The following is a 13164-nucleotide window of genomic DNA, read 5'->3' as shown; positions in this document are numbered from 1 at the left end:
GTCCTTTAGTCCTGAAGTCCATGTCACAGTCTTCAGTCTGGAGATAATTTTGTCTTTCTTAGAGAAATGGCTAGTGACTTTCGTATGTGGGGGCTTGCAGTGGTACCTTGGTCATAAAGTTGTACTTTTATTTTTTTATGTGAAATCAAACTGGTTTAATTTCAGCTTCGCAGGGAGCTGTTCTCAGCTCCCTCAGTCAAGTGCATTGACAGTGGCTCCCTGCTGCTCTGAGCGCCTGGTGTCCTGGCGAGCTTGTGGAGGGTGTAAACTATGTTTGCCACGTTTTGCCACTCTCGTTTCTTCAGTAGGATGGAAGGCTGAGAGACTGAGTTCTGGGTTCAGTTGTGTGTCTTGGATGGAAGGCTGAGAGACTGAGTTCTGGGTCCAGTTGTGTGTCGGATGGAAGGCTGAGAGACTGAGTTCTGGGTCCAGTTGTGTGTCTTGGATGAAAGGCTGAGAGACTGATTTCCAGGTCCAGTTGTGTGTCTTGGATGGAAGGCTGAGAGACTGATTTCCAGGTCCAGTTGTGTGTCTTGGATGGAAGGCTGAGAGACTGATTTCCAGGTCCAGTTGTGTGTCTTGGATGGAAGGCTGAGAGACTGATTTCCAGGTCCAGTTGTGTGTCTTGGATGGAAGGCTGAGAGACTGATTTCCAGGTCCAGTTGTGTGTCTTGGATGGAAGGCTGAGAGACTGATTTCCAGGTCCAGTTGTGTGTCTTGGATGGAAGGCTGAGATACTGATTTCCAAGTCCAGTTGTGTGTCTTGGATGGAAGGCTGAGAGACTGAGTTCCGGGTCCAGTTGTGTGTCTTGGATGGAAGGCTGAGAGACTGAGTTCCGGGTCCAGTTGTGTGTCTTGGATGGAAGGCTGAGAGACTGAGTTCCGGGTCCAGTTGTGCGTCTTGGATCCTGACAGCAGAACCCTGCGGCTCGGCCGGACGGGATTTACATATGGGAAAAATAAAAGAAGAGAAGAAAACACTAAGTGGGAATCAATTTCAGACTCAGAAACACATTTTCTCTCAGAAAGATATTTTTTCTGTGAAATATAATTGAAACTTTTCTTTCTAGACAACTGGAAATCATTTCCTCCTGTTTTCTTCTGTTTCCATTTCTGTGTTCTACTTGATGTTGTTTCTATTCGACTTCGTTGAAAGAGAATTTAACTTTTTATTTATTTGTTCATTTTTGACTAACATTTAAACTTCCAAACATCTATCTTGAAAATATGTCCTAAAAGCACTTCTGCTTTTACCATTGTTCTGGTTCTTATGTTTGTTTCTTCCCTTTGACTTTTTCTTGTTACTCTCTCAACACCTTATTAAGATGGCAACTCTTAATATGCTGAGAACTCATCCTGAGTGAGACTCCTGTAAGGCAGGTCAGGGAAAGTACCCCACCCCACTCCACCCCACTCCACCCCACCCCACCTCACCCCACTCCACCCCACCCACCTCACCCCACCCCACCCACCCCACTCCAACCCACCCCACTCCAACCCACCCCACCTCACCCCACCCACCCCACTCCCACCCCACCCTGCTCCACCCCACCCCTCTCCACTTCACCCTACCCCACCCCACTCCACCCCACCTTACTCCACCCCACCACACCCCACCCTGCTCCACCCCAACTCACCCACCCAGCTCCTTCCCACCCCAGCCCACTCCACCCCACCTCACCCTACCCCACCCCACTCCACCCCACCTTACTCCACCCCACCCCACCCAGCTCCACCCCAACTCACCCCATCCTGCTCCACCCCACCCTGTTCCACCCCACCCAGCTCCACCCCACCTCACCTCACCCCACCCTGCTCCACCCCACCCCACCCCCATTCCCATCCCCCACCACACCCCATCCCTGCCAGTTTGGAGCTGTGCAGTGACTGACACATAGGGGCAGCTCACCTTACCTGGAGCACACAGTCACGCTTGTCATTTTGGCATTCTTTTTCTGTTGCCCAAGAATTCTGGTGAGGAACTCATTTTAGCCATTAAGAAAATGATCATGCCTGCAGTGGTGGTGCACACCTTTAATCCCAGCACTCAGGAGGCAGAGATAGGCTGATCTCTGTGAGTTTGAGGTCAGTCTGGACAAGTTCTAGGATAAGTAGGGCTACATAAAGAGACCGTGTCTCAAAAATTAAAAACGTACATAGAAAATGTGTAAGAGAGGGGAACTAGGGTGTTGGTATATAAATGCCAGCTACTTGGGCACTGGCGGAGCCGGGAGCTCTTGAGCTCAGGACCAGCCTAGGCAGCAGAGGAGCACAGCTCTCTGCTTCCCCTTCTCCTCCCATTCAATTTTATTTCTCTTTCTGTGTGTCAGGGTGTGGTACATGTTGAGTATACCCTTGGAGGCCCGAAGAGGGCATCAGATCCTCAGAGCTGTAGTTGGAGGTGGTTTTGGCCTGCCTGACAGGGGTGCTGGGTCTTGTAATCTGTCACCTGGGTACTCTGTCCCTTTAAAAGACAAGCTCCGCCCACTGCAACCCCCCCTTCAGCTGAGGCAAGTGGATCTCCCTCCTACTCTACCAGCCTGAGCTCATGGTCGGTCTCTCTCTCTCTCTCTCTCTCTCTCTCTCTCTCTCTCTCTCTCTCTCTCTCCCTCTCCCTCTCCCTCTCCCTCTCCCTCTCCCTCTCTCTCTCCCTCCTATCCCCCCTTTTCTCCCCTTCTCCCCTGCCGTTTCCCTCTCTATAACCCACTAAATAAACTCTACACCCAAACTCTCACTCTGCGGTGTATCTGTCTCTCCCGCCACCCACCAGGGACCCGGCCAAGGCCTACCCCTTTATAAATGATAACACTGGGTACTAAACTCAGGTCTTTGGGGAGAGTAGTACTCATTCTTAGCCACTGGGCCATCTTTCCAGCCCCAGATATACTGCCTTGGAGAGACCAGAAATTAGACCTTGAAAGAGAAGCATCAGGCAGGTGTGGTAAAGTGTTTTATGTGAAAGTTATCAAATGTTACAGAATAAATTCCTCTGCCCTTCTCTGGCCCACTCAGCCTTGCCGAGCTCCTGAGAGTGTGAGCTAACACTCAGGTGCACAGACACAGGTGTGGGCCCCATCTAGAGTCACGCTCATCAGACAATCTCTTTGTTTCTGATTATTCCAGTTGGGAAATGGCCAAGTATTGTTATAGAAATACTGAGAAGATTTCTGTTTTAAGGACAGATTAGTAGGTTATCACCTCCAATGTTTCCACCTAGAAGAAAGGTCCTCTACTCTTTATCTTTCAGATGTGTCTTCATGAAATTCAGTCTGCAGTACTTTGTCTCTGTCAGCTCTCCCGTGGAGATGGCAGGCTTAGCAGTATTCCTATGACTGGGCTAGGAATGTGGTTACAAACCACGGCGTTGTTTATGGTGCAGATGAGCTATGGCGTACTTAACTAGTTTTTGTGGCATTTGTGTGTTCTTTGTTGTACATGCTTTTCTTTTGTTTGTTTTACTTTTGGTTTATTAGGGGAGTGGAATCTATTTCACTTTTAACTCATAAATCATATGGTGACATAGGGCTGATGCCCAGGGCTTCCCTGAGCTAAGCGGGTCCTTTACTGTGGGGCTGTGGTTATTCCATCCACCTCACAGGATTCCTTTCTGGGCTCTGCTTCCCCTTCTCCTCGTGTGCTGACTAGGGTAATGTTTAATCCTGCCTATCACAGCATTTGACAGGACTCTCAGTTTTTATGATTTATTAAAGGAGATACTGAATCTGAACAGAAATTCTCATAGGCTAACAGCCCTGGACTGGCAGTTGTTCATTTGCTCTGAACAGTAAACAGACATAGGCAACAGTGAGCATCACACAATAATTCCTCGCTTCACTGCTGAGGTTTGTCCTTGCTTTGGGTCTGTGTTGGAGCCTACAAGACCATACAGTAAATGTACAGCTGACAGATTGATAAAGGCAGGCCCACAAGTGGACAACTTCTGGAGCAGATCTGCGGGAACACTTGTCTTTTGGAAAAGTCACTGTCGATTCTGCAAAATCTTTTGGAATCATGGTGTTTCTCCCTTCAAAATGGGATTCATTCCGAAAACACCTCAGCGGTGTAGCCTTCCCATCCCCCACACCATGAGGCTTTAGAGAGATAATATTCACTCTTTGTTCTAACAGTCAAATTTACATAGAGACAATCCCACAAAATTACCTGCTAACAGACCACACATAGAAATTGTTTAAAGAAGACAGGCACCGAGTAAGAAGGTAGCCATGCCCCACTTTTGCTAACAAACAAACCTGGGCGCCCCCAAAAGCTGCTCAGCACAGAAGAGATTGGTGAGAATGGGTGGATCCAGGGTTCAGGATGCTTGGCATCTTTATCTAAAGGTTTGGGATGTCAGGTACTTCCCCTTGAGTGTTGGCTCTTCCCTGGGTCGTGCCACCTATCTGTGGATTTTGATGTGTATAGTGTCATTGTCCTTGCGTATGGAATTTTCCAACTATGACTGTAAAGACTAGAAACCTGGCAGAGATCAGCCCTTGCTCTCTTCACACAAAGGACTAAAGAACACTAGATGTGATGTCCTTGAGTTAATTGTTTTACCCTCTGATCTTCGCTTGCCATAGACATCCTATCCCGAGCCCTGAGGGGGTACTGAGGGGGTACTCAAGACCCCCACGGGTGTGCTCTGCTTTTCTGAGCTGGGTCTCATTCTGTAGCTCAGGTTAGCCCACAATTCATCATCCTCCTGCCTGGGATTACAGGCATGTACCATCATTCTAGATGGATACATTTATAGACAAGAATAAAACCACAAACCTCTAGTGTGATTATTCAGTCACAAATAAGCCTGCACTTCTGGGTTCTAGAGCCATGCATGTGCAGACAGGCCCTTGGGCATGGAGATGCTTGAATGTTAAAGCTGCCCCCCCTACGTGACCCATGTGCATTCATGCATGGTTCCATCCACGTATGACCCAGCTAAACCCCTGCACGCATGCGTGAGCTCATCATCGGCATCATCTGCATATGATGTAGTCACACCAACCCCCTGTGCGCATGCGCTAGGCAGCTTTTAAAAAGCTGCCTCCCTCCCTCTCTCTGCACACTGACTTCCCAGGCCTGTACGCACCCCCTTTTGTTCCGTGTTTCCTTCTCGCTTGTGCCAGGTAATTTCATCTAGCTTCAGAGCTCTTCCTTCTGAGCAGTGGGCACACACTGGCCAGAGTGGGGTGAGGCCAGCTTTGTAAGAGCACTTGTGTCTGCCTTGCTTCCTCTCCCGCCACGCTCCAATGTGACCCCACATCTTTGTACCTGCAATCCGAGGCACTTTCCCTCCTTCTGCAGTGCGTATATGACTCTGTAGAAAGAGGTTGTTGGAAACCCATCATGCAGCACTCCCTCCTGGTTTTATTTCCTTGTTCCGTTTGTGGTTAGCCTTGTTGACTGGTCACTGTGTTCTTGGCATAGTGGCTCAGATGGCTTTCCTGGCCTTTTCTTCCCTTTCCAGGGCGACAATCACATCTTCCTACTTTGTCACTGAGCTCTGCTGTGACTTCCTCTCAACCCTCCCCCCCACAGTCCAACTGACTGTCCCAGCGCCTCCTCTTAGCCTCCTCGTAGCCCCACAGTGCAGGTGTCCCTGCTCCCTCCAAGATGTGGTCTCTGCTCTCAGTGTCATTAACCCACCCCCTGCTGCTGGAGCTGTCCTTATAGACTGTGTCACGCCTCTACTTTGGACACTTAGCTGGCCTGTGTCACAAGGTAGAGCCAAGTCCCTTTCACAGTTGGCAGGTCAGCACCCGCCCCTCCCAGCATCCTCTGTGCTCATTCCTCAAGGTTCTTTGAAACGGCCTTGGCAGCTTGTGTCTTGGTTCACCTCTTGCCTCTTCAGGAGTGGCCAAGGCCTCCCCTTTCCTCAACAGTCCTGTCTGGGTGCTGAGAGGGGAACCTTGTGTGTGGCCAAGGCCTCCCCTTTCCTCATCAGTCCTGTCTGGGTGCTGAGAGGGGACCTTGTGTGTGGCCAAGTGAGCAACTGTCACCAGTGATCTGCGTTTCATTTCTGGGCCTGTTTCACTGTCAGACTCTAAGTTCCCAAGGGTAGGGACTGTTGATCTGTTTTCCTCTGGCCCGTGTGTTTTAGCACTTCCTCAGAGTCTGGCCCTGCGATATGACGGCCGTCCAGAGATGAAGGAGGGCGAATCTTCACATGAGAACCGAGGGTTTAGCAGGGGGAAAGGAGGAGGAAGTTCTAACCTGGAAAGCTGTGACCATGTGACCAGCAGGCGCGGACTTAGAGAGGTTGCGCCAGGAACAAGTGGTTCTGAGCTAAGAGGAAGGCCAAGGGTCTCTGCTCTGTCCCTCTGCAGTTAGAGACTGGGCCAGACCGGAAGGGGGCAAACTGCTCGTCTCCAGTCCCAGCACTTTGGAGGCTGGGGCAGGAGGATAAGACCGTCAAGACCTAGCCTTGGATGCATGATGGGTGCCACTCCCTAGCACGCGGTGAGTGTACACTCTGTAGATGGGAGAGGAATGGAGGGCGATGCCACCAGGAACGGAGTCTGGGCTGCCTGGCGACAATGACGTCACCTGTTCTTCTGGAAAGACAAGTTGTTTGGCAAAGTGCTTGTCTCATAAGCATGAGGACTTGAGTTCTGTCCCCAGAGTCCACATGTAAAGCTGGGCATCTGGGCATGGAGTCTCACTCTTCCCAGCTGTGATGCTCTGGAGGGCAGGCGACATCAGAGGCCCGTTAGCCACCCGATCACCTACTCAGCAAGCTCCAGGCTGTTTTCCTGAGAAACAGTACCAGGGGTATCCTCTGGCCTTCACATGTACGTGCTCACGTAACACACACCTTCCCACAATCACTGAGATACATGCACAAGCATACACACTGATGCACACATGCTCACACACAGTAAATCAGCGTTTTTCCTTCAAGGTCTGCTGCCTGAGTCTGGGGAAGGTTAGCCTCACTCATCTGCACTCTGGGGCCCCTGAGGCAGGTGACCTTGCCAGCCGTAGTGATTCTTTCCAAGGTCAATGTGGTATAACGGGATGCTTTTGGTTTCTAAGAAGTTACTCTTCCAGCAAGGATTTCCACTCCCATGTGTGGTGAGGCTTCCTGACCTTCCCCCATCTCCCCGCTGATTGATGCTGCCCCTCATGGGGAGGGCAAATGCTCTGTGGTTTCCTGCTCTTCCGCCTTCTCGGGCTGAATGTTTATATCTGCCCTTTCAGAGTAGCGGGGGGAAGGTCATGCCGCGTGGGCCTGGAAAGCTGTGTTCTCTGATGGCTGGAGGGAAGTGGTTCTTTGGGGGCATTGCCAGGTTATAGGTAGTCCAACATTTCCCCCAAGCAGAGCCTCTCCCCTGTGGAGTTGGTGCCTAAAGCCAGCTGCATCCTCCTGCTGCACAATCTGCCCAGTTGCTTAGGTGGCCTCCCGCAGAAGCCATGGTGCTAGGGAGGGAGGAGGGAGTCCTGGGCAGCCTGTCCCAGCACAGCTTCTTGAAGCGGATTTCCTTCTGTGTGTTAGCTTTGTTTTGCATGCATTTGAGTTTCTAGTCTTGACTAGTCCAGCAAGCTCTTGAAGTTTTAATTTTCCTGGCTCAAGTTAAAGCTCCCCAAGTGTCTGTGTGTGTGCGCGCATGTGCGTGCGTGCCACACTATACTTTATCCTCACAGACGCTGAGGCCAGTGTGTTACCTTAGGCATGAAATTCGTGTATTTTTGTTCGATAAGAATGGGATTTTCATTGGCAGTATTCAGTTTGGTTTATTGACTGAGTTCTATGTGGACTGGAGTTGATGGATTTTTCTGTTGGTTACTGTCGCTGCTGGCTTTTCTCTCATTCCTCCGCTGGGATCTGGAGGTCAAAGTTCACTTTCCCCTCACTCCCAAGTTTGGACATTGCTCAGGTTTCTTTAGCTGTCCAGATTATCCCTTGACTAGACATGATTGGCCGCAGCTCCACCTTTGTACCCTCCTTGTCCCCTGTCCTCCTCATCTTAAATGCTACTTTCTTATAAATGAAGATTCTACTTTAATAAGGGAAACACCGGGTAAGTGGAGCTAAGTTTTCCGTTTTCAGTTCCCCACATAGTGATGAAGCGAGGAGGAAGGAGACATTTAGGTACTTGTTACGTGGGAAAAGTGAATGTTGAAGTCAAAAGGAGCGTTTCACTCCTAAGCTCAGGATTTGTTCAGGCGGTGGCAGGACCGTCTGTGCAGCTCCTGGAGAAGATTGGAGAGCACGGGTTTCCCCCTGGGTTTACCGAGGCAGTGTCTGACATGGAGTAAGTGCTGTCCAGTTGAATTAAGTAGGAATAATGAGGAATTTAGCCAGGCTTTGGGTCTTTACGTTTGTTACTACATTTATTTATTCTGCTTATGCAAGGGACGGAGAAGTGCATGTCCCAGTGCCTGTGGGGATCTGAGGACAGCTCGCAGGAATCAGTTCTTTCCTTCTACCTCAGGCTCAGAGCAGGGACCTTTATCTCTGAGCCGTCTCACTGGCCCAGACTACTTAGTTTGACTTCTTTATCCTCACCCTGTTCATTTAAATGGACAAAGACTCCAGAATGTTCACCCTTCAGAATGTTCATTGTGATTCCATAGGAAGTACAGGATCCTTTGTTGGAAAATTGGTCTGCTTAGCTTCTAGGACACCCCATGCAAAATACCCACAGGACAGCCACAGCCACAGTGTGTGTGGTTTGTGACAACAGGATGTGGGACATCCTCCAAAGTGAAGGAAGCCTGGGCCAAAGTGTAGACGGGACCAAGCGCAGGTTCCAGTGGTTGCCGCTCTCAGGAATCCCAAGGGCATGCTTTCTTCAGCATTGACTGAAGACACGAAAGAAATGTTAGCACGAAGACCCTCTCCTCAGAGCCCTCAGGCCCAGCTTTATTACAGGAGGCCAATTCTTTAGGTATCCCCTGCCACACGTCCCCACATTCCAGTCTTCCTGAGCCAGATCTTCTGAAATCTGAGCTTTCTACCTAGCCAGGGGTGCACACGGTGGGCAGATCTTTAGGATGGCAGGCAGGGCGTGAGCTCATTCTTTTCTGCACACCCATATCTTAGCTCCCTCTCAATTCCAGTACTGAGTTACAGATCCGATTTTATTTGCTACCATGCACTTCTGACATTATTGTTGTCTAAAGTGCACATTCTCTGCCAGCTTTTGTCAGGTCAGGTTTGCCATGGTTCATGGAGGTCAGAGCAGTAATTTCCCATTGATAATGGGGCCAGGCCAATAAGCTTCTCTGTTGTCTCAAGAGAACTTGGCTCTGAAAATTCCTGCCAGGAAGCCTTTTTTCCCAGACATGAAGATGCTCTCAGACGAGCACAGATAAACCCACTCCCCACCTGAAGGTAGAAATGTGCTCTGGGGCAGAGGAGCAGCAGGGAGCTGAGGGCCTGAGGGGAGGAACCAAGGGGCCTTGGGCAGTGACTCCTTGTCTCGCCTACCACTTGGAAGTATCGTGTGTGGGGGATGTTTTCTAGAGGGTCTCTGTCACCCTCTTCACCTGGAAGTCTCGTGTGTGGGGTGTTCTCTAGAGGGTCTCTGTCACCCTCCTCACTGTAGATGTCTCCAGACTGGGAGAGTTGTGAACCGCAGCCTTTGCCATGGAGAGATCAGATGAAAACCACTCTTAGCACACAGGAAGCATCAGAGGAATTGTGGGCACTCTTTGCATGTCTGCATTAACATGAGTGACTTTTTGAGTGATGCATTGGCATTTTGACCTAGATATGAATTAATCATTTTGTTTGCCTGTTAATACTTTTTTGCAAGACACCTCGCTCAGTGTGTAGGCACAAAGTTAGCCATGGATTAGACTAAGAACTTTTCTTTGAGGAATGAAAATACAGGGGAGAGAAATACAAGAGTGTGCAAAGGTCTGCCAGGAATTATCACCTTATTCAGGGAAGCAGTGGGGTTCACAGAAGACTGGGGGAATGGGGTTTGGACAGTCCTTCCCTTCTGCCCGCTTCCCTCCCTCCTTCCCTCCCTTGTCCACCCTCCCTCCCTCCATTTGAAGAATTGGATAACAGCAGTAACAAACAGAGCCTGCATGGTTCTTACAGTGGCCACACTCTGTGTTAAAAGAGCATTGACTGTAAATAGGAAGTGTGGAGGTTCCATGAAGCAGGTGTGGTACAGTGACAGCTAATACATGTGTGTTTTCAAGTGTTTGCTTCCCCCCAGCTCCTTTCTAACTGTCCTGTATCGTTACATGAATGCAAACGCTGGTGCTGAGTTTTGAATCCCTCTCTCCCCTTCTCTTCACAGCTTATATCAAAGGTGGGTGGATCCTTAGGAAAGCCTGGAAGATTTACAATAAGTGCTATGTGGACATCAACGCCCTTCAGGAGCTGTATCAGAAGAAGCTAGCAGAAGAGCCCTTATCTTCTGATGCCGCAAACGATAATCACCTAGTGGCTGAAGGGGTGACTGAGGAGTCCCTAAACAGACTGAAAGGTGCTGTCAGCTTTGGATATGGCCTTTTTCACCTTTGCATATCCATGGTGCCCCCAAACCTGCTCAAAATCATCAACCTGCTGGGGTTTCCTGGAGACCGCCTACAGGGCCTTTCTTCACTGACGTATGCAAGCGAAAGTAAGGACATGAAGGCCCCTTTAGCTACGTGAGTAGCTATATTGCAATGCTTTGGTAGATAATATAGTATTGAAAGTAAGTAAACAGCAGTGAGAACTTTAAAAGAAACTTCAGGGAAATGCTTGTTGGTTGATAAGAATGCTGTTCCTGTCGTGCATTGTCAAGGAGCGTATTCTGTGCTGCTGGTGACATAATCATGTTAGCCGGAGAGCTGGGACGCTCTTAAGTCCCCGGAATCCTGTATTTGTTATTTCCTTATCTTTGTGTGTGCATACATGTTCACGCACACATATGTGTGTGTTTGTATATGGGGGATACACATGCACAGTACATGGAGACCAAAAGCGACCTTGGGTGTCATTCTCAGAGACAGGACAGGCTCCTTTGAGACAGCATCTGTCACTGGCTTAGAACTGACGAGGTAGTCTAGGCTGATGCCAGGGATGCCCCTGCCTGCACCTCCCCAGCACTGACACTGCAAGCATGTGCTGGCTACCAGGTCCATATTTCTGTGGTTCTGGGGACTGAGCTTAGGTTCGCATTCTTGGGAGGTGAGCACTTACCCAACAAAGCTATTTCGCTTGCGAGTGTAGTTGGTTCTTTTTATGCTTTGGGGTCCCACCACCCAGCTCCCAGATAACCACACGGAAACTTATTATTACTTATGAATGTCCAGCCTTCACTTGGCTCGTTTCTAGCTAGCTTTTCTGAACTTAAATTACCCTGCCTCCAGGCTTTTACCTTTCTCTGTTCTCTATACCTTTGCTTATTCTTACTTCGTGGCTGGCTGTGTGGCTGGGTTGCTGTCCCCTGGCATCTTCCTCTCTTTTCTTTTCTTGCTCCTCTCTTCTCTTCCTTTCTTCTGACTGGCGACCCCCTGTAGCCTTGCTCCTGCCTTGCTATTGGCCGTTTAGCTCTTTATTAGGCCAATCAAACGTTTTAGGCAGGCACAGTAACACAGCTTCACATGAAACAAATGCAGCATAAAGGAACGCAGCACATTTTGCATCATTCAACAGATGTTCTACAGCGTAAACAAGTACGACACATCTTCAACCATGGCCACAACCGGCCAGCCAAGCTCAGTCTTTTAAATGTCCAACCTCTGTGATTTCATGAGGACTTGTGTGCCTTTACCACAGTCTCTCAGTTGCACACTTCTGGTTTTACTTGAATTTATAACATCTAATTTTGTGTGGTTCTGAGACTTTTGTCCTTACAAAGAATATAGGTGTTGTTGGGCAATCTTCCTGGATGATTCCAGTTCATTGGTATAGCATATGTAGTTTATCTCCTAATATCCCACTAAGTTGAGCCATATTAAAATGAAAGTCACTAAAATGTTAAAAAGAGATATGATTTTAAAATTTCTTCATGGGCTGGAGAGATGATGGCTCAGCAGTAAGATCACTTGTTGCTCTTACAGAGACTTCAGGTTTTGTTCTCAGCACCCACATGGCAGCTCACAACCTCTGTGAGTCCAGGACCAGGGGATCTGATGCCCTCTCCTGGCCTCTTTGGGTACTACATACATATGATGCACTTAACATGCACACAGGCAAAACACACCCATATACATAAAAAGAAACAAATCTTTAAAATCTCAATCTGGAAAATAACCTCTCTCCTCAGTCTGAGCTGCTCGACAGGTCCTGGGGTCCTGTTTCTCTGATGTGACACCATCTTGGCAAAAATTTCTCCCTACTCTGCAATGTCATTTATACAAGACCTCAATGAGATGCAGTTCTACACGTTAGCAATGAAGGGGTGAAAGCTATGTAAAAATCATGAAAATAGCTTTGCCCCCGCCTGTCCCAGCACTGGACTGTGCAGCAGTACCCTTTACTAAGAGTGTCATTAGCGGGTTGGTAACTTGTGACCATGTCTTGCCTACGGCTTAGTATTGTTTTGTGTTTATCTCTGAAAAAGGGATTGAAATTAATCCGGCAAATTAATATAAGGGGCTTAGATTTACCAGTGCCCTAGCTGTGACATTCACATGAAAATATTTGATGTGCTGGTTAAATGCTTATATATGTTCATCACAGCAGGTCTCAGTGATTTTACTCTCTGTGTACCTAGTTTAGTTAACTAACTTGAACTTGGAGACTTTTAAACAATGTATATTTTTATATTGTTTAACATCTTCAAAGGCTGGGAAAGGGGCCTTTGATTTGTTCTTCTCAGTTATTTTAATGCTTATTTAAGATCTGTGGCAGTGGATTGTACATTTGTGTCTAGAGCCTGTGACTTGGACCAGGTATATATGATGTGTAGGGTCTCACTATGTAGCCTTCGCTATATAAAACAGGCTGGTCTGGAACAAACAGAATTCTGCCTGTCTCTGCCTCCCAAGTGCTGGGATTAAAGGTGTGCACCACCACAGCTGGCCTGTAGGCTGACTTTTATGAACACATATTTTTACTTCTACAGACTGTAAAAGCTTTTATTACAAAGAGACAATAAATTGGTGGTGACTGGTGATGTCTCCAGCTTGTGCACAGGACAGTGAGGTACAATCCAGGTGCTTCTGTTAGTAACGACGCATCTGGAAGCTTAGAAGAGCCAGGTGCATCTGCTG

The 13164-nt window shown here is 48.5% G+C and overlaps 1 protein-coding gene across 3 annotated transcripts in view; it reads left to right on the top strand.

The window, feature by feature from the left end:
• Nucleotides 1-13164, top strand: part of Ttc39c (tetratricopeptide repeat domain 39C) — a 91755-nt gene that overhangs the window by 44523 nt on the left and 34068 nt on the right. For all 3 annotated transcript variants that reach the window (XM_057789153.1, XM_057789151.1, XM_057789154.1), the window contains exon 5: nucleotides 10257-10611. In XM_057789153.1, coding sequence (XP_057645136.1) covers nucleotides 10257-10611 — 355 coding nt within the window. The remainder of the gene's footprint in view (nucleotides 1-10256; nucleotides 10612-13164) is intronic.

The sequence above is a fragment of the Chionomys nivalis genome, chromosome 14 (genome assembly GCF_950005125.1).
Source record: "Chionomys nivalis chromosome 14, mChiNiv1.1, whole genome shotgun sequence".
Classification (NCBI taxonomy): domain Eukaryota; kingdom Metazoa; phylum Chordata; class Mammalia; order Rodentia; family Cricetidae; genus Chionomys; species Chionomys nivalis.
Note: the sequence above shows the minus strand (reverse complement) of the source record. Positions and strands in the feature narration are given on the sequence as shown.